Source organism: Artemia sp. Qi Xiang Cuo, chromosome 1, assembly GCF_049724085.1.
Source record: "Artemia sp. Qi Xiang Cuo chromosome 1, ASM4972408v1, whole genome shotgun sequence".
Lineage (NCBI taxonomy): Eukaryota > Metazoa > Arthropoda > Branchiopoda > Anostraca > Artemiidae > Artemia > Artemia sp. Qi Xiang Cuo.
Genome location: NC_142794.1, coordinates 68,727,946 through 68,750,845, shown reverse-complemented (window position 1 = coordinate 68,750,845; position 22,900 = coordinate 68,727,946). Strand labels below are relative to the sequence as shown.

Below are 22,900 nucleotides of genomic sequence, written 5' to 3'. Positions count from 1 at the left end.
TTCAAGCGTCTCCAGCCTGAATTCTTCAAAATTAGGACCCATTAGAACAGTATGCCAAAAATATTCAACACTGAAAGGGGACGTGGACCGCCCACTCTAAATATTTCCGTCCCTGCTACAGATATAACTCGCAATTATAGTTGACATTTAATTTTGTGCTTTTCTAACCTCTTCATTGGGCGTTAAGATTAATTCTAGGAAGCACAATAGCGTTGAAATGCTTAGGCAGTACAGATGCATATAAAAGAGCAATAAGGCTCTTTTTTTCTAGGCCACTTCGTATTGAAGGAGTTGTCTTAAAAACTTAAGATGGACTCATTTGATTGAAAATTGAAAGTTCTTGTACCTTTTTTAAGAGTCAAAAGTGATTGACACAGCCGCAAGTTGCCCAATGTTTACAAATAGGGTTTGTTATTGGGAAAGGGGGGCATATCTGATCCTTGGTCACGAAAAGGCTTAGCGAATTAACTTTCACGAAACGATGAGGCGGATGTTGAACTAAATCAAACACACATTATGTGCATGCAGGTTGTCAAAAGGACCCATCAGCAATATTTCAGAAACAGCTGAGGGTATTAATTTGAAACTTTCAGGGCATACTGAGGGAGATATTGAACTAACCAAAACATACTATTTACATGCTACTATTTATAGTACTATTAATACTAATGTTACTACGACTGCGACTACTTGCGAATAAGACTACTCGCGACTGCGATTACTTGTGATTTCGACTGCTTCCGTCAGCAACTGCATCTACTTTTGATTACGACTCTGACTACCTGCGGCTAAGACTGAGATTACTTGCTACGCAACTGCTAGTACTTGTGACTGCAACTACTTGCGATTACTTATGACTGGGACTGTGATTACTTGTGACTATTACTACTGTTTCCACTGCGAGAGTGATTGTAACTGTAACTGCTACTGTAACTACAACTGCTGCAACTGTTGAACTAAATAAAAAAGAATATGAATACTAAGTTGGAATTTCAGGTAACTTTGAAAGACATGTTGAAATAAATCAAAACTCTTTGTGCATCCGGAGGTTCAACAGCAGTTATGTGCATTATCACAGGAACGGCTAATAGTATTCAGTTTAAACTTACAGGGCATGTTGAGGGGAATCTTGAAGTAAATAAAAAAAAAACCTATGTGCATCCAACAAGGTTGTAACATGATGGTGGTCAGAATGGCTTCAGCCCTAAATAAGCCCAAGCATATTGCGGATTTTTAGTCCAATTATTTGAATAATACTCCACGTACTCATCCATCCGAAGTTCCATAATAAAACTTAGGAAAATATTTGGCGAAATTTTGTTCAAAATATAAAAAGTAAGCTAAATTTTGATTCTTAAGAAGCAAAAAATGAAAAAGAGCTTTGTAAATATTCCTTCCAATAAAAAAAACTGTTAGTCAAAAACGAAAAGAAATTAAGTTAAAAAAAACAGTTTTTTTCACTATAGAGGTTTTTCAAAGGAAAGTAAAGAACTACAATTAGAACTAAGACTAGCAGAAATAAAGTCAAATAATAAATCAAGCGTAAAATAAACACAAATCCCTATCAATAAATAAATGAAACCCAAAATAAACGGAGATTACAAAAAAGGGTCAAGTCAAACTTGAAATGAACAGAAACTACATCAAACAGGAGTAGTGCTAACGCCTTCTATATCTCCAAAAGACCAAAATGTCAATTCTGCTTTAATGAAAACAAAATACACTTCAAAAATTTTCTCTACTATAAAACTTGATAAATCTAGAACTACTTAGACTTTCTAGAATTAACATCAATATACATATTAATTCAGCCTTCTACATTTCGTTAATTCTTTTCAGTAGTCTTGGTTAACAAGGCATTTTTTTGTTGATGTTACGACAAATAAAACACATAGCACGAAATAAAAATTATAGTAATGCCGTAAAAGTCTTACCTCAGCAACAAACTGAAAAGATTTTTTGTCTTCTCTCCCTCAATGTTGAAAATTTTGAATGAGCAAAACCAAATTGCAACTGCTTTAATAGGATCGTATTCTTCAGCAATGATAACTCTTTCTACATAAATACTTAAACGATCTCGTGATCCCTCTTCATCTAGAACACAACATAATAAATAAAAGGAATGACAAAGAAGAAATGTTTCTGGCATGATGGCTGCAGCAGTATTCACAAACTGGTAAGCGGTGAACCACGGCCCATGGTAACTGTGAGTTCAAAAACACGTTTTCTAAGAAACTGTCCGATGAGAAATATTTCCTTAAAGGTGCTGAATCAGAAATATGACCTATTACTTAGTTCCTACAGAATAGTAATTTTTATTGTAAAGAAACATGTTGAAGAATTTCAACACGTCAAATATGACTTCAAATTGAAATTTACAATGGAAATATTTTTTTTAAATAGGTTACATTCGCCAGTAGAAGCAGGCTACTGGTTGTGGAAATATTGTTAATGGCTTATTTGAAAGTTAATACTTACACCTATGTGACTTTTATAAATCAATCGTTATGGCACCGGAGAAAAAGAATGCCGCATGGCTCCAAAAATGGAACTTTTGGTGTCATTTTCAGAACAGAGAAGGCTAGCAATAATAAAAATTACTGCATAAAAATAAAAATCGCTGGAGAGCTTGATTTAGAGGTTTAGAATCTATCAGCACATTTGAAAGAAACTTTAAAATGCAAAAAAAAAAAAAAAAAAAAAGTCTGAATTGACATTAATTCAGAAACACTAACAGTTATGCAGATTCAACGGAGGAATAACTTTAATTAATAAGAACTAATTATTAAAGATTTTGGAAGAGCTTGAAATTCCTCATACATAATGTAACGCCAAATTAAAATAAAACTTCACATTTGAAATCGTCATCATTGCAAGCCCGTTGACTAGAAATTTATTGTTCCCTATCTTAGACAGACCCAAGTGTACCCCCCCACCCTCTAATGCTTGAAGTTAGTCCCAAGCTATATCCAAAAGTTTACTTATCTTGTTGTTTTGTATTATTCTGTTTTGTTGTCGTTTGTTTTTACCTTTCCTTTCTCTAACAAATCGAGTCATTGGAAAAGAAGATTTTTATCATTTTATTAGGAATATCTATTTTTTGGGTAACACTCTTGTGCTAACAGTTTGAAACAAAACTGGTAGCTAACTTTTTTATTTAACAATAAGGCGGTAACAGAAAACCTTTATTTTTTTCTTGAGGAAAAAACATTAGCTTCAGATATAATACAACAATGAAACAAGTCTTATGTTTATCACTCTTACTTCTCTCAAGTTAGTACAAATAGTTATATCTTATTTTATTATCCAAGTTATTTTAAAATTTTTTTAAACTAAAAACGAGCAAAAATTAATTTAAAAAAACGTACATTTTCTGATGAAATCAAATTGAAACCTAAAACGAACAAATATCACTGCTTGCAATGTAAGCAACTAGAAACAGCTCACATAAAAACTCACGATAAAGTGATTTCATTTCATGCGCATTTCAGGAAAGATAAGCTTCTCAAGAAGATTTCCAGTTATGAACCATACAGTATTCGGTCTATATGGACGGCAAGATCTCAATTTACATTTACAAGTGCGTTCCGAAACCACACTGGCGCAAGAAGACACACACACTTTTTTTTTCAAACATTTAAAATTCATATATCATACATTCTTGTTCATCGTAAACCAGAAGTTAAGTTAATTCGCATTTTTAAGGCAATGAAATTGTTTTCTACAATCTAGATAATAAGTATTTTTTTTTCAGTCGACTCATGGAACCTGTTCAAAGATGTAAAAAACAGTTCATCACAAGTGAAAATGTAACATATTTTGAAATAAAACATGGTGAATTGGTTAAGTCCTTATTGAAATCCCTTAATTTGAGGGCCAATCTCTTAACCCGAGAATTAATCCTTCAATTCGTTTTTTCAAATAATTTAGCCGAGAGACGATTTATTTTACACTGCCGCCATAAGTAAAGAAATAAAATGAACTTAAATAACTATTTCCCCAAAAAGTAAAAGCTTATTTAGTGACATATCAGCGTCAACCTAATTGAGTAGGGATGGAGGGGAGGATTCAGAGTCATCTTCAAAATACTGCTCATGAAAGCCTATCCCAACCCCATTAAAAAACTTTAAAGGCTGCCACAGCATCTACAAATACTCTTCAATACTTAGGATCTAATCATTTCAAGCCCTAATCCTGAAATAAAAAGTTGGCGCCTGTGGTGTTACAAAGAGTACAATTAGATCAAAGAAAATTACTTTCCTAATAATAATGAGAACTTACTAAAATAGACAATAGTAGGTGTCTGGGGCAACATGGTTGGGTTAAACGTCTCCGAATCCTAAAAGAAAAGAAAAATTACAGAACTGGTTAAGCTAAAAGAAAGAAAATGATGTATACTTCTTGTATTCATTTCTTTAAAAAAAAATCTTGGATTTCTAGTCTTTCGTCGAGTTACTTACTGTGGGGAAATGCGGGTTTTGTGCCATATTTATATAAAAAGCAAGACGGAGCAACAGGGTAATTAATCAACATTTTTATGGCTAATCGAAAAAATTAAGAATAGATTTTAAATAAGGAAGAAATTTGTGCCCCTGTCGATAAAATATGGCCGTTTCAGCCCTTCCCTCGGATTCCCAATAATTTGGAGCAAACTATTTCCAATTACTGTAAGCATTATCTTAAAATACCAAGGGCAGTGAAAAGCAAAAGAAATTTTTGAATTGGTTAAGTAGATACTTACACAACTAGGTATATCTTAAAAAAAAAATTTAAAAATTAGAAGTTCAATTTTTGACGTAAAAGTCCACCATGTGCAGCTATACATTTTTTGGGTAGTAGTGGGCACCAAACTAAAAAAAGGAACAAGGATAGAAATTACTAGCAGTAGCAGGAGTAGTAATAGTTCTCAAGATAAAATATTGCCTAAAACTGCATAAATGCAAAACAGAAATAAAAAAGAATGTATTTGAAAAAAAAAAATTTTTGGAAGGCAATTTACTAACCTCAATACGAACAAAGCAATCTTCTATGTCACCAACCATAACCCGTAATTGATGCAAAACACTCAAAACTGTGAATGAATTTACCATACTCCCAGGTCGCATTTTTTCAATAATATGTTGTATTTTCTTCATAAAGGTACCAGGATTAAATTTCAGAACTTTTTGAGCATGAATTAGCAATTCACAAGTATTAAACAAGGCAGGCCATTTCTCTTTCAGTTTAAGCACGGCCATTCTGTTTTCAATATCAGACTGAATATCTTCAAAATGGTCAAAGAGAGGATTCAGATTACAATTATTTGTTTTCAGTTGAGTGCAGGGCATACTCTGAAGGCTATTGGAATTTTGGTTAACTTGCTTATTCTCGTGAACTGATTCATGGCTCAGCAGCCTTATTCTTTTACTATCAGGCCCTCCTATTTGAGTATGACTGCTTTGAATATTTCTCTGTGTGCGAATAGCCCGAGAAATATTTCCCCTTCGATTAATCATCATATTCAGTAAAACAGCAAAACCGTTTTCAATAGTTTTTCCACTTTTTTGACGATCACATAAACATGGATATTTTGTAACGAGCTTCTTGCAAAGCATCACTAAGTCATTTTTCGTCACAGACCGATTCGAGAGACAGGGCTGAACCTTTTTAAAGGCAATGAAGTCATCCAGAATTAAGCGAACTACCGTATGCTTATCGACCGAGGTGACTGAATCGCCTGTTAGTAAACGTCGAAGGGGAATAGGGAATCTTTCCAAATCAACGCTAAAGTTCCTTATTTTGAGACCTCCTACAAAAGTAAATTTATTAGGACATTAAACATGAAATGAACGAAGAAACTAAAAAAACAGACGCGTAATTGAAACATGAAGAAAAAATGAATATTTCCCCAGCAGAGCTCGAAGAGTTAAGAGAAAAGGCTGAACATTAACAAAAACACCCTGAATGATTAAACAACATAATAAGTAAAAATAATTAATAAGAAGAAAAACAGAGTGAAAATTATGAAAGCAGAAGAAATTTCAAGAGCAGAATAGAGAACATCCAACGGAGTAATACAAAGAAAATGAAACCAACAAGACGTAGGACCAGTCAAACTTTACACAATTCGCTTGATAAAAACAAATAGATCTTCGCAAAAAGAAATCGCAATTCCTGTACAAAAATTCACAAGGAGCTGCGGAAATGCCACAGTCTTTACCAATTTCCATAGCTAGTGCAGTAAATTTCCGCAAACGATCGCACTTGATTTTTCTTTGTTTTTTACTTTTATCGCAGTCGACTTGCAATATAGTGGATTTTTTTATTTCATCAGGGCATACCAAAGTAAGTTCAAAAATCAGATGTAAAAATTATGACAGATTCACCTATAAATTTCAGCCAATAGGAATGCGATATCAGTCAAATTTGAACTTAATGACTCTCATATCCAGGTATGTACAGCGAGTTGGGGTATAGGTCTAAAACCCCGGAAACCTTACAATATTTTTCAAATTTTTAAGTATTCATATATTTCAGTAGTATTCTTCTGTTTAAATAAAATTTGACCTGCCACTAAAAGGATTCCTTTGCACACATATTCAATATACCGACGCAACAATACATAATTAAAATCGATCGTTTTCTTGTCCAGTAGATATGGATGATAGCATCGATTGAATTAATTAGAAAATATTCGAGTTAAGTATTTAAGTAATGAGCTTTTGATCATTGAATTTGGACTTTTTCTCATGGTAGGTGAGAGTGAGTATAAGCTTGTTAAATGAATTATCTTGCAACATTTATAATACTAGCGGTTCCTAGAAAAAACACGGCTATACCTAAAAAACGAAAAAGAAAAACCCCTATAAAGTTTTCGGGGGCTTCTTCGAACCTACAGCTCTTTGGGGTCAGGTGGTTCGGTGCTGCAGTGAGTTGTTAGTAGTGGTAGTAATAGCAGTGTACATGAGCTTCTTCTCCTTTCTTCTTAAGCCTCTCCTCTCCCGGTAGCTATTTCTTTAGGCTCTTTTTTTAATTTGCTCACTTTTACACCTCTAAATATGCCTTGTTGCTTGCACTAGCATTGCAGGGCAGTTGAATTAGCTCGTACTTTAATTGGATCCAGCATAGGCAGAATATCTGAAACGATGGCAGCTCTACCTAGGGAACGTGCATGCTCAGCTGGATTGAGAATAGTCAGCTAGTTCTTTTTTCGCTGCCAAGATCTTGCCAAGATTGGATTCGGTTGGAAAAAGAAAAGAAGTTACGAAGAGAGGGTGACTATTTGAAACTATCGTATATAAGCTGCAACTGTTATTTATTCAATTTTCAAATTACCGTAAGCTGACTGTAGATTTATTGAATGTCACAAAATTCACAAACAATTACATTCAACTTCTTAATCGACTTCTTAGTAGGCCTATGTTGAAACGTTGTGAGGGAAAAAATAATTTTGGAAAGTTGTCTGATTTTTCTGTTGATGGAGCGACTTCCATCTCACATTGTCCAATTCATTTTCAATGGTGATGAGATTTGTAAAGAAATTATCATTTGTTTCTGTTCTGAAGGTGTAGGAATGTAAGGTGTAGATGGGTAATGTTGCCTTGCTTGATGTGACCGGAGTAGGTGTCTCTGCTTCGTTATCCTTCTCGGCCTCATCTTGAAAAGTCATCGATTCGGCATCGGTTAAGCAAGGGGTTAAGGCACCACGGGCAGCGATTTCATCATCCATGTGAACAAAATCCCCAAAGATAAAATCACCATAGGTTGGTAGAGGTCCCCATTCTATATTTAGGGGGTAAATTCCGCTAAATATCGCGACTCTGATGACCGTGTGATGTTCATCAGCAAATTTATGTTTCTTGAAGCAGTTATGTAGGATGGTGGAACTGCAATTTTTCAAGACCTTGTCAATCATAATTATAGAGGTAAAACTGCAATTTTCACATTCTCACCTTTATCAATGCTATTCAGCAGAAATTATATTATATATATTTTTTTTTATATAATATTGTCCAGTAAGATGCCCTCATTACAAGTTCAAGTTATCAAGGTGTTTTTTTTCTTCTCAATTTATTAAGTGTCTTTTAAGGAACCAAGAAAAAAGTTCTAATTATCGAGAGTCAACGGTGTTGTCGTTTGCTGGGTTTAATATTTCTTATGCTGAATCGAAACTATAGCCATCTGAATGCAAAATATTGTGATTCTTTGCTAAATCAGGGCTTCAAGATGCAATATTGGCTATCCTACGCCAAAGCATGGTATCTACGAACAATTCAATCACGAATTAAAGATATACTTTTCCTAATCTCAACACAACAAATCTAGTTACACCGTCATAATTTTGTTAGCTGCTATATTATCTAAAATAGAACCTAATATCTACAAGGCAAAAAACAGATTTAATCAGTTTTCCCCAATCAAACCTAGAACCAATATACTAGAATTAAAAAATTTAGTATCCAGGTCCAACAGAAAAAGGAGACAAAAAGGAAAATGTCATTCTGAAATCATGTTGGTGAAATTCTCTGTATCTCTATCTATTTCTTTGTTTCAACCAAAAAAAAAAGAAAAAAAAAAAAGAAAAAAGCTACATGATGCATGCCTTTTTCGTGACAGAATTTGTGTTTTATAAACACACTTTTAAAGTATAAATGTAAAGCAAAACAAACTTTTGTTGTTCATACTTTCCTCTCCTTCAAACAGAAACATTGTAAATAATGATTGCAACTACTGTTTAAAATGCCCGTACTTCACAACTCTGTTTCAGTTCTTAAGGTTCCTTTTTTTTCTTTTAAATTGCACGAGTATTCTCCAGTTAGCCCCTTTTTTCTTACCTCATCATCTTCTTCTCCTTTCTTTTTAAAGAGGTGTGTATTTTCATTTGTTATTGTTTTTTTTCTTGTGATGAAGAAGCCGCATCGGCATATATAAGTTATACCATGTTAATTGAAATACAATAATAAAACAATTTCTAAAAAGGCTCTTCAAGAGTACTGATTTTTTAAGACGTATTCTCAAAATGCTTTTTGAAAACCTACAGGTTGTAATATTCTAACACGAAAAAAAAAAACCACACTCAATATGTTACGTTTGCAAGGCGTTCAGAAAGAACATGAAGGGCACAAAAAGGGCAAGTGTTGACTCAAAGCATATTCTAATTTACCTCAGGAGTTGCAGAGCTGTGACATTACTTACCGTCCAAATTTGAAACAGGTGCCTCTTCTTCAATTCGATTGCCCTTATTGCTGCTTGATGTGACACAATCAACAAAAGTCACACGACTGTCATAGCTTCTAATCCTACCAGAACCTGAATCCAGAACTTCTGACAAATTTGAAACTTCTTCATCTGATAAAACACACACTTCCTCTTCTTCTGGTATCAGTATTATATTGTCAGCTTTATTCTAAGTGGAAAGATCAATGGGTTATTTGGATTAGTCTAAGTACTTACCAGCACATACTGGAACTCAAACTGACCCCTTTACAGCCATCAGATCCCCTCCATTCCAAAGATACCTGCTGGTGTATATGCTTACGCATATAATCGGAAAGGCTTATGTAATTTAAAAAACGAAAACAGAACAAAAAAGACTTTTTTGATCACACACAATTTTCCGGTTCTTCAGTTATAGTTCTCTAGACCCGTTTTGGGGTTGTTGTGACTCTATCCCGCACCCCCATCCTCACTCCATGTTTGGGCATGCTTATTTACATGCCTTCTCGATTCTACTATTTACTGATCCAAATAATCAAACATAAATTTAGGCCAAAAATAAGTTTTTCCCAGCTTTAACACTCTTCCCCACTTTACCCAGAAAAAGATCTTTGACTATTCAGATATGCTTACGTATAATGTCAAACAAGCAACTAAATAGAATTCAGTGCCACAAATAAGCTGTTCGCAATTTCAACATCGCCAATCGGTGGCCAAGTAGCCCCTATCCGATTTTTAGCTATGCCGCGATTAATACGACCCAAAAATAATATATTTCATTTCTATTAGATAATGGAAATCAATAATGCGGAGGCAAGATTATTACTGTCTGTATCATTTTTATTTTATTATACACATTGAATTGCAAACGAAAATGTTGTACAAAAAAATATGTGGCTAGAAAACAAATCAAAATTACAATGGAATGAATTAACGTGTTATTTTAGCAGAAAAGATAAACAAGAAGGATGAATTATATTCACGATTTGCCCCCCTATCACTTAAAACTAAAGAATAACACGATAATTGTTCTAATGAGTACTATAGATATTTTCGAGGGTATATACAATGGAACAAACAATTTATGACTTGCGACCCTATGGCTCAAGAATAACACGATAATTATGCTAATGGGTCAATCAGATACTTCAGAAGGTATATGTAATAGAGTATACCTGGTGGTTACTGAATTATGTAATAACCTAATTAAAGCAAAAATATAACTACAGGGGAAAAGCTGGAAAAGAATTTTTTTTTGGCACGTATGACGTCACAAGAAATTATATAAATTGATGAATGAATCCCAACAGATAAAGCAAAAGGCATGGAAAAATGTCTGCGGTAATTATAAAAGAAAATGCGGCAAAACAAGATATGCGATTAGAAAACATTCGACAACAAGCGCCACAAAGAACCACTTATAGAAATCACGGACAACGAAATCTGCGATCGGAAGACAAACGACAGTGAGGGTCACATAGAATCGCAAACGAAATTTGCAGTTAGAAGAGAAGCAATAGCAAAAATCGCAAAGAATCCCATGAGAATACAATCCTATAAAATGTTTTACTGTGTAGGATAAACAGGAATTAAGTTCATGCCAGAATTTCTAATGTAGAAAAGATATTTATTTAAAAAAATTCCTATCACAGACCCCAAAGGGCCGAATTCGTATTTCGGAATCATAAACCCCCCCAAAAAATGCCAAAAACAATAATATCAGAATGACAAAACCATTCATTAGTCAATCTGCAAAATTTCATAAAGTTAAAAAGATAAAAACTGATAAAACTAAAAAAAGAGTGAGATAAAATGTAAGTGACAAATGCTAGACAAATGGCCACCGTGGAAGTCAGAGGCCTTTGAGGATAACTAGCTGAAGCTCCTGCTCCTAGACTATTCACCATCCACCAGAAAAAATATTCGTAACGTTTTAATTAGGCTCAAGACAAACAAATCAATCGACAGAAGTAACGCTTGAGAAATAGGATATTTTGAGTAGTTAAGTAATTTATAGGAATTTAAGAATTTAGGAACAGAGCCTAACCAGAAATACATACAAAAGTATTGGATTCATAACAGAAACCATAAATAGCATAAAAAATTCAGATATAAAACAAAATAGCAAAGTAACTTGAAACAACAAAATCATGGGTTTACCTGTTTTTCCTCTGCGATGTCCAAAGATAAAGGATCCGTTTCATCTTCCACTATCGCGTTACTCAACTCTGACGAAGCTATTGTAGTGGCATCAAGATTTAACACTGTTCGCTCTGCAGTGGATACCTTATTGTTACACAATGGAGTGTTGGCTGAATTATTAGATATGCTGGGCTCAGATTCAAATAAACCTACCACACGAAATCTTTTACCAGTGTCTACAACTGGTTTCAACAGACCATGATCCACTTCAATTTCGCCACAGTAAATAAAATTAATCAAAGCCGAAAATACTGAATAACTGACATTATCTAATACAACAACAGGGTTCACTTCTGTTAATCTAACGAGAATATGTCGGAAGTAGGGACTAGCTGCCGATATGACAACCTTGTGACACTTGATAAAATTGTCTTCGACGAAAAAAGCCATGTCAGTGAGTTCCTGAGAAGCGTAAATTTCACTAAATGAGTTTTGGAAGACGGTATTAAATTTATTCCACCTCAGAGAATACCCTCGCAAAGAATACCCTTGCCCCATAGCCATTGAGCCATCAGAGTTTAGATCCAGCCCAGTTGTAGCCTAAAAATACAAAATAAAAGTTATAACAACATGAATGGGTCAAATATATGCTGGCCACACAATTGAGTAAAACGATTATTTTTGAACTCTGGAATTGGATAAGGCTAATTCCACAATTCGAATATACACAATTTTTACTCGACAATCATTCCATTCACAGGACTTCGTATCTCGCGCCACTAGCATTTCCATATAATTGGACTTAATTTACTAGTCCGGATTTTCTTCCATTATCAAAACTAAATAAATGATTGTGAGTCAACTGGTGTTAATATTAATTAGAAAAAATATATGTTTTAGAGGTTTAGGAATCGATCAAGTTTTTGAAATGAATTGCCTGGGATTTTTTGTTGCTTTAACTTGAATTGGAAGGTGCATTTCCAAGTTTATATCAAATTTGTATATATATATATATATATATATATATATATATATATATATATATATATATATATATATATATATATATATATATATATATATATATATATATATATATATATATATATATATATATATATATATATATATATATATATATATATATATATATATATATATATATGTATATATATATATATATATATATATATATATATATATATATATATATATATATATATATATATATATATATATATATATATATATATATATATATATATATATATATATATATATATATATATATATATATATATACTATCTTTATGTGAGTAATAATTGGGTATGTATGTATGTTCTCGAAAACGGCTCCATATTTTTGCAGAAAAATTGGTATCTTGGGATATTCTCGCATGAAAAAACAATCTAGATAGGTCAAAAGTCTGAGAAAAATCGTTAAGAGCCTTAATTTGGGTTTTTCCAATGACGTCATGTACTATGTTATTACATCATATAAGCATTTCTTATGACATCATATATGGCATCATATAAATATTTTTCATACGGTGTCATGCATAGCATAAATAAGATTGTTGAGTTTCCAACGAAGTAGTTATTTATATAATATAATGTCTGTTGGATGGCAAAAAAACGAAAATTTCCATCATTTTTTAATATATAAATGATGATTCTTTGGAACCAACACCTGAACTATCAAACGTGATAAGGTGTGAAATTTGAAAACCTGGACCATCAATTGCGACAACACCAATACGGACAGCTAAAGCAAAGACCATTGCTAAATTGTCTGAATTAATCCAAATCCAAAACATGTCAAAAACGAAAATGAAGAGCAAACACACGGGCGGTTAGACGATATGCTAAAACGACAATTAGAGCGTGATAAATGTGAAAATGAAGGGCAAAGACACACGCGGTTAGAAGACATACGACACCGAACAAGTGAGGGAGTCGAAAATGAAAATGAAGAGCAGTGAGTCAATTAAAATCAACCTGGACATCGAGAATCGAAACGTCAAAATTGAAAATAATAGCGTTGATCATTTGGTTTGGGATTTTGATGGATAAGGTCATCAATGCCTACCTTACCTTCGTTAAAAAAAAACAAAGGTTCGGCGATATGTATTTCGTAATGACGAAAAATAAGCCGAGGTGTAACGAAGCAAACAAATTGAAAAATGATGATTGGGTTTTGTATTTTGACAAGGATAAGGTCATCAATACCTACAATAGTTTTGAAAATCAAAAATATGGACTGGATAAATCGTTTCAAGAAAAATAAGTTTTTTCCCACAACCTGAACAATTAAAAGAAACAAATGTTCGGCAATATGTCTTTCATAATGACAAAAGACAACACAAGGCAAAAGAAGTTTTTGTTCCGCCTCCTGAACAATTAAAAGAAACAAAGGTGGTCGTCAATGTCTCCTATACCTTGTAAAATCAAAACCCTCGAATAGATGGAAGAAAAAGAAGTTTTTGTCCCACCACCTGAACAATTAAAAGAAACAAAGGTTCGGCGATATATCTTTCATAATAACAAGATATGCCGAGGCAAAAGTTAAAGGTCCAATGAAAAAAATGTAATTTTACAAAGGCAGCACTTCTAATTTAAGGTCCATTTGGACGTCATGACACCAAGAAAAGGCTCAATTTGTCTGCATTTAGAAGACAAACGACAGTGAGAATCTATATATAGAAGCCTGCCGCGTGCCCCATACCTTTGTTAAAAAACAAAGGTTCGGCGATACGTATTTCATAATGACGAAAGATAAGCCAAGGTGTAACGAATGATGATTGGGTTTTGGATTTTGACATGGATATGGTCATCAATACCTACCCTACTTTTAAAAATCAAAATATGGACAGGTTAGATCATTGAAAGAAAGAGAAGTTTTTGTATCACCACATAGAAAATTAAAAGGAACAAAGGTTAGGTGGTATGTCTTTGATAGTCAAGGAAGACAAGTCAAAAAACAAGGAGAAGTTATGGTCCCACAATCTTGAAAATTAAAAGAAACAAAGGTGGTCGTCAATGAATTCATAACTTTAAAAATCAAAACCTGGACTAGATAAATCGTTGGAAGAAAAAGAAATTTTTGTCCCACCACCCGAACAATTGAAAGAATAAAGGTTCGGCGACATGTCTTTCATAATAACAAAAGACAAGCCGAGGCAAAAGTTAAAGGTCCAATAATAAAAAATGTTTGCATACTACTAATGCTTCGATTACAATTATTACTTTGGTTAAGGGTATTAATGTGAAAATTGCAGTGAACATTAAAGGGGAAGTTGACATAAATCAAAAGTTTAACTCGCCAAAAGGCAGTATTTGCATGCTACTAATACTACTACTGCTGCTGCTACAGCTAATACTACTAATGCTACCGCTAAAACTATTACTACTTTTACTACTACTACTAAAGCTAAAGGGTATTAAGGTGAAAGTTTCGAAGAATGTTGAGAGGAAGTTGAACTAAATCAAAACTCACTATGTGTATGCAGCTTGTCAAATGTGTGGCTGCTAGCAATGAGGCTAACATTTATAGCGTTGGTGAAGGAGTCTTGACTTTTGTCAAGTTCAGTGATGGGAATAAAATTATTCCATTTGGACGTATGTATTACGTGATAAGTGATGCTAACCTTTGCATACTTACACAGGCCACATGCAATGTTACTGTCCAACCTTCTTTTCTTAGGTCTGAACTTCTTTGGGCTCTCCCTAACAGCACAGAAACGTTTCACTCTGGTGTTTATAACACTTACTGTATCGTCTCTGAACAATTTTATTGCGTTGATATGTTTCATTGTTTTTATTTCAGAAAACGGTCGATTTTTCATTCCTGATTTCTTGTATATAGTACTCAATAGTATAATTTAGGAAGGATTTTTTCAAAATTCGTTGGGGGGGGGATCAATCCAATCGCCTCCCCGTTGTATCCGTTCTTGCTTAAAAGAAACTGTTTCTCATATGATTGGTTTTACTAATGTGCTTTCTACCACATAAAAAAGTAAATAATTTGGTTTGTCGAACATCCTAAATAATATTTGTATTTATTTGCATATTATTTTTTCCCTTTAAAGAAAATAGAGGCAAATATAGAAAATAATATTTCCTGTGCTTCCATTTCTTTAATCGTGTATTGCTAAACAAATTCAAACTTACCAAAGTAGGGGTTTGGCCAGAAACAGTTTTTTTTTCTTGCGCCTTTTTATCTTTCTCTTCGTCTTTTTCTCTGTCACGTCCAGGACAACAGGATATCTTGATTTGGGTAGAAAAACGAGCGACTTCATCATTGCTGAAAAAAGAATAATACAAATCCTAATAACTATAATGGTCGTATGTGAACTCCAAGCAAAATCACTATTCCACGTTGAGCGGGCAAAAAGAAACTAATATTAGATTTGCGGTACCAGGGTAAAGTCAAAGGGCTTTAGCCACCATTGATAAACTTTAATGACACAAGAGTTCTGGTAACAACAATTCAGTCTTGTTTCTTTGCCTCCGCTTAAAGGCTGTTGCATCAACCCCTCCACGACCCCTATGTATTTGATGGTGAAAAAAGAATTGTTATAATTAGGACCCGACCAATGTATCGGCCGACCTATATTATCGGGCCGATAAGAAGGTCAGTGTCATTATCGGGGAAAAAAATGTCAGTTATCGGCCGAAATATATATATATATATATATATATATATATATATATATATATATATATATATATATATATATATATATATATATATATGCGCAACTTGTCCAGAAGATGGCGCCAGATTTCCTCAGTTAGTTTTTGCTTTTCCAGTCCTTGGGGGTGGAGTACTAGTTAAGTCTCTCCATGGTGGAGAGAGCAGCAGAGGTGAGTCAAATGAAGTCTAAGTATATTTGTTGTCAATACTTGTCAATACACGCCTGGTGCAGCAATGTTTTAAATGTATGGTAACTTCAAGAACGTACATCTTCTACTAAAACAACTCAAAAGAATACAATAAACCATAAATTTCTGTTTTATGAATGTGTACTCGCTTGGGTGAATGATCCAAGCTCCAACCAGTTAAAACCATGATATCCAGTCTGGGGCAGGTCTAAGGGGGGAAGAGGGTGTTGTAAGGGATGGCTGGCATTTACCCCCTCCCCCGCGGAAAATACCCCCCATGGAAAATAAGGCTTTCCAAATTTGATAATCTTATTTTTTTTCCTTAAGGGGAGGGAATTTTGGTACTTATGTATTATGGGCAACTCACTCAAGTTTACGCTGTGTAAAACTCGATAACAATCCGGTTTCTTCGTTAGTGATTTCAGCTTAGCGCGAGACAAGACAGAGACAAGTGACAGAATATATGAGAAATATATAATTTGGGCTATATATTTGCACATAGAAGGGGGGGGGGTAAAGTATTTGGACAGTTTGAAGTCAGAAAACAATTTCTAGGTATGGCCACTAAAAAAGGACAGAAGAATAGCGAGGTAACTGGGAATTTTGTTAACTAAAAAAAAAAAAAAAAAAAAAAAAAAAAAAAAAAAAAAAAAAAAAGTATAAAGCAAATGTAGTGTTTCATTTAAGTGTTTTATGATGATTGCCGATCAAAGTTTATGTTATTTTAGTATGTTCATGGTTGGCTTTAAAATAAACTTCAATATCTATCTATCTAATATGCAGAATACTTGTACCAAACACATTTTGCATGCAGACCCGCTATACTTTACCCCCCCCCTCAGTGGCACCAATTCACGAAAATGTAGGGGGGGGGGAGGATTTTTTTTTTCGATTTTTTTAATGAAGATTCCAAAAATAAAACAACATTGAGCAAACATACCTAAAACAGGGGGTAGCGGCGACTTCACTGCTTGACAAAATCGTCGACTAATCTATCCAAATCCAGTTTCTTTACCTCCTGCTTTTCAACGGCCATTATCATAAGATCACTGAGTCAGTCGTTTCCCATCGTGAATCGCAGATAGTGTTTCACACGCCCTAATGCCGAGAAGAATCGTTTATTGCTGGCAGTTGTCACAGGCAAAGTTGCAACTAGCTTCATTAGTTTTAGCACTGCAGAATAGGCAACTGGGTGGTCGGATAAGATGCCAATAGCTCGAAGAAGATCCATCTTTGAAATATCACTTTTTGACAGATGCAGCTTTGCAAGAGAAAGCTGGGATTCTATGGCATGGTCATCGACATTGAGAATCCCTTGATAATGACATATAAACCATTCCACTTTCGAAATTTCGAGAACATCGGAACTTCAGGGGTCAAAAGCAGATAGAGCGTCGAGCAGAAGCATATTTTGCATGAAACATTGGTCCATCCCGATCGTGAAACGGTCTATTACCTCAAATTACAGAAGTTTACTGGAGTCTGATGGAACTGGCTGAATTGTAATGCGTTTACCGGCTCATCAGTTTGAAAGAAAGTCTTTGAGACTAATGGAAATGGCTTGAATTCTTTTGCTTCGAGCACTGGCTTTAGATTGTGGAGACTTCGATTCCCGGATATCGTGTAAAGCCAAGAATTTGGATATGTTTTTGCTTAAGTCATTCAATTCGTTATCATTTCTTAGCCTTTGGAGTGTCTCGAATGTCCCAGAAATCAGTGCAAGTGCCTTATAAATCAACAAACTTTCGGATTGAAGTTGCTCTGATAAACAATTTACAATGACTAATACTTTTTCCATTATGTGTAAAGTTGAGACAAAAGAGGCAGAGTTGATTTGTCAACTATCGCCGTTGGAACTATCAGAGACTGTGGCAAGCACAGCACCAATACAATCAAATCTTGCCTTCACCTTCGAAATAGAGCGGACTGCGTAAAACAAGCGAGTCTGGACGGTCCTCTCAAGTTCCAAGACTTTTTGCTCGCTAATACGCTGGGATTCCACAAATAGCTCGTGTCGAGTATTGCTGCATGATATAAATGCGTAAAGTCTTTGCACCACAGGGAAAAATTTTGAAAGTTTGCTAATATTTTTTAGGCAGTCTGTCAAAACCAAGTTTAATCTGTTGGTGTGACAGTGTACATAAACTGCATAAGATGTCTTCTCCCTAAAATTTACTTGAACTCCGTTAAATTCTCCACTCATAACGGATGCGCCGTCATAACATTGAGCATCAAATCTACACCATACTTTTCTATAGTTTCACAAATCAAGGTGGATAGGCTGTCGGCGTCTAATTTGTGCATGTGATAGCAGCCGATTGGTCGCTCCACTTTTTTTCCATTTGATATTTACCTGAGTAGGATCGCTAATTGTTCTTTTCTAGAAACATTTTTGTCTCGTCGACAAGAATAGCTAAGTAATTAGCTGATTGTACTTCTGAAATAATGTCTTGGTGCAAAGCATTTCCTACCAGTTTAACTGCGTCATTTTGGTACTGATGACTGCAATAGCGACCATATCGGCGCTGTAACTGGGCTTTCAGATTTTCGTTGGCTTTAGACATTTTCTCCATCAATTAAGTCAAGTTACCCCGGTTTCCAGATGTTTCTGATTCGTCACGAAGAAAAATGAACTTCACATGATCTATATTTTCCTGAACCTCTTGAGATCTGGATTGAATTAAGACATTTGCTATAGATCTCGAGGTATCAGTGTTATATGTCTTAAATCCCGTCTTTGCTGACACACAATGCCTGTGTCTTTCAGAACCATCATGTTGCTTTAATAGAGCAGAACTGTCTTTCCACTTGTAAAATCCTGACTCAATGAAAGCCCTTTTTCCAGCTGTTTCTCCAGCCCTTAGAGTGCCCATAGAAAAATGGCGGTAAGCAAAACAAGACACGGAATTCAAGTTTTTCGAGTATTCAATCCATTCAAAAGTATTATAGTAATTTGCACTGAATTTCCTACCGTTAGCAGTGGAAGCAGGATATGTTTCAAGAATAGGTTGAGCTGGTTTGTCGTGACGCGTCATAGAGGTATCTGAGAGAGGTCCTAGACTACTATTGCTATTGGAACCCGCAAGGGGTTCAGAAATATAGACCAAACTTTCATGTTGATCTGAGCCAGTTATTGTTCCGCTTGTTTCCGAAGGACTGTCACAGGTGGGGGAATTTATCTCCACTAACCCGACACTTTGAGCGCTTTCACTATTACCAGTTTCTTCATTTTTCTTCCGCATTTTCACCGTAAAAAATCCTTAGTTTGATTACGAATTCTTCACAAGAAGCAACAAAGAAATACTGACGAGCTGACGTTTGGTTTTGAATAAACGCTACTCAGAAATCACATTTCCCGTCAAAAATTGGGAATAAAATAGCATAGGCACGCTCTTAGACATTTCAAAACAATATTGTTTCCTAATGGTAAAACTAGGGTGGTACAAAAGTGGGAAAGACAGGATATTTCAAAACAAGGTCATCAAAAAGTAAAAGTGTTATTTAATAGGTGTGCAAAACGATACACAGGGGCTAAAAAAAAAACCACCAGTTATCCAGTCTCGCAGGTTTAATATAGCACATAACTAAGATAGAAAATGGCTGTGAAATATAAATAAAAGGTAATTTTCAAAGTTCAGGGGGCGGGCATGGCCCCCCTGCCCCCTCCCCCTAATTGGCGCCGCTGCCCCCCCCCCCCCCCCACGCACCTAATATGCAGAACTATAGCCAAAATTTACTTCTAAAGTAACGAAGAAACTAACAACATGCCCAACATGAGTTGTGCTCAAAACCCCTATGCCTTCCCAAGGCAAAAACATAATTTACAGTTTACTGAAAAAATATAAATGTTTTCACTTTTTTAACTTAAATAAATCAAATAATATTAACATTTTGATGAGCAACTATCAGTATATGTGTATTAAACTGACAATGCACATTCATTTGTATTTATTTCAGTAAAGTGCAAATTATGTTCTGGCCTTGGGAAGGCATAGGGGTTTTGGGCCCAACTTATGTTAATTTCTGCTATTATTGAGTTTGACTCGGTTATTTGTTGTAATTTCTGTTCGTTTTGGGTTTCATTTATTTATCGATGCTGATTTGTGGTAGTTTCACAGTTGGTAGATTATTTGATTTTATTTTTGCTCATTTATGGTTTAATGGTGTTCTTTACCTTTTCTTTGAAAAACTCATTTTGTGGAAAAAGTTTTTTTAATTAATTTCTGTTCGGTTTATATTGTCTTTTTTTTTCTTTTTTTTTACATAGTCTTTTCAGGGAAAAAGTAAATAATAGCTCGTACTTTAAATATTTTCGTTTTTTTTAAGACTTTATAGTTTGGCCTGCTATTTGTATGCTGGAGAAAATTTTTCAGCAATTTTTAACAGCATACACCCTTTTAAAAATCTGGACACAAATAGTAGTGTTTAATTTAGTTTCATACCTCCTCTAGTTGACCTGAAATGGAAAACCTGATACCATTCGCAAAAAAAATCTGTTTACTTTCTTTGATAGCTTGGATACACTTCGGTTATTTTGATTTGGTTAAATTTTAAGAGCAGAAGTAGCCCCGAAAGTTCGTTGGGATACTGCTGAGATGCCTTATTGGGAATTAGAGGTATAACCTAGGGGGGCGAACTCCCTAATATACGTAATAAAAACATACGAATATAGAAGTTCGTTACGTAAGTTATGTCAGAACAAAATTTCGAGAAAGCCATCTAGCCAACAAAACTTGCGTGAAGAGCAAGGCGTTGAGGAGGGGACAGTCCCTTTCATATACGGAATAATTTCTGTTCGATTTAAGTTTTAATGTCGCTCCTTACTTTCAGTTTAAAAAAACTTGTTCTTTTTATTTAATAGCATAACAGGATTAAGGTCAGCCTGGACAAGTTGTAAAGGAAAAACATTATCTGATAGTTTCTTCAAGAATGAATAAACCTTATAATTTACTTTAGCAAGAGTAGTAAAATACTGAGAGACCCATTTGTCAGCGGCAATAGTACATCTATGGTCTTTAGTGTCAAACATTGCACTATTAACAACTTTATTCTGCTCAGATTTAGACTTAGGAAAATTCATACCGATATATCGACACTGGCGAAGCTGCTTCTTGGAAGTCAATTTCGTTTTTGGTTTGATATCAAAAAGATTTCCGGACCTGGGTCTGCCACAAGCAACCCATATCGTAAGCCACATTTTGGTCTGGTTTTTAAGTCCTTTCATCTCACGGTAAATGCTCCAAACGGGTTTTTGCGTACCGGTACGAAGCTCTTCAAGAGGCAATGCAGCTTTTTCAGTGACTTCTAAACAACAGATAATACCATGGTAATACATATTTAAATCTTGAGCTTGGTTGGTAGAATAAGCACTGAGCTGGAATAAATGGTAAGAACGTTTTAGTTATGACAAAACTGACACAAGTGTCACCAGATAAACACTCCAGTTGGCATTTTTCCAATTCCGTCTGTAAAATCATTTGGACCATCTTTCTGGTGTTAGCCAATCGCTAATAGAAATAATGATAGACAATGGATTATGATCTATATCACTGGCATTCACATCCACCAAAACCTGAAAAGCGGCTATATCAGAACCACAAATACAATGATCAATGTTGGTATTGAATAAAATTGATGGATATAGGAAAGGGTAAATTCTTTGGAACTATCTGGAAGGCGTCCGGTAGAGCATTCAATAAAGTATCACTACGAGGACAACTATCGGTGTCGCCACAGTTAAGATCATCGAGCATCAGCTAAGATATTTTGAAGTAACACTGGAGACTGACAGCTCAGGTTGTAATTGTAGGAACATAGGCATATTATAGCAATTGGAGGTCTTCCAACTTCTTATAAACCATGCCTCAAGATGAAAACGACTTTAGGTCTCCCAACTTCTTATATGCTGAAACTATGCCGAAATACAAAGAAGATCTAGCGTCTCTTTTATCATACGGTAAATAGTAGTTGATAAAAACGGTATTTCCAATAGGGATAACCAGTAGATGACTAGCTGAATAGAAATGAGACGCAATTTTTCCATCTTTCTTTATTCACGCTAGGCCGCCAGAGGACCGGCCTTTTAGTCGGTTGAGCTTATGTAATAAATGGGAAGTTATTACTAGCCGTGGCTAACAAATGTTCTTGAATATCATTATTGAGCATCAAATTTTCAAGAATGATTTCCTTATCTTTGGTGTCGTTAATGTTATACGACACTAGAGACAGATCTTGGGGATTCATGATATGCTAGAAACACTTTGCTTTTGCATAAAGATATCGTGTAATTTCCGGCACCGTTGGCTATACGAAGCATGGTCTCCAGCGCTTTTTGCCCATAAGGGGTTATAGGAGCAGGCCGATTCTTCAGTTGAGGTATTTAGACCAACACAGCAACCACATCTTGGGACGAGACTGGGACGATTCTCTATTAAAAGGTCGGAAGAATGCCACTTATTACAGCATCTAGTAAGTTCTAAAAACCAGTTAAGACGAATAATCTTGTACCTGACTTTCACGCCACCCCTTATTGCTAGCTTGAGCGAGCGACAATCAACAAAACTGAGCTTCACATTACGAGAGTTCCCGAACCTCACAGCCTTCTGTACTCTTGGACACTCTTCAAACAGTAAAACATGGAAGTCAACGTTGATATTGGTAGCAACGCCAAGGTGCTTGC

General features: G+C 34.9%; 1 protein-coding gene across 1 annotated transcript in view; it reads right to left on the bottom strand.

Moving 5' to 3' along the window:
• The window catches only part of LOC148956649 (uncharacterized), a 121,307-nt gene that overhangs the window by 5,697 nt on the left and 92,710 nt on the right, over positions 1-22,900 (bottom strand). Inside the window, exons 6-11 of the mRNA XM_089086457.1 lie at positions 15,508-15,640; positions 11,356-11,937; positions 9,175-9,385; positions 5,004-5,788; positions 4,282-4,339; positions 1,935-2,094 (exon numbers count right to left, since the gene is read on the bottom strand). Of these exons, the coding sequence (XP_088942583.1) occupies positions 1,935-2,094; positions 4,282-4,339; positions 5,004-5,788; positions 9,175-9,385; positions 11,356-11,937; positions 15,508-15,640 (1,929 nt within the window). The remainder of the gene's footprint in view (positions 1-1,934; positions 2,095-4,281; positions 4,340-5,003; positions 5,789-9,174; positions 9,386-11,355; positions 11,938-15,507; positions 15,641-22,900) is intronic.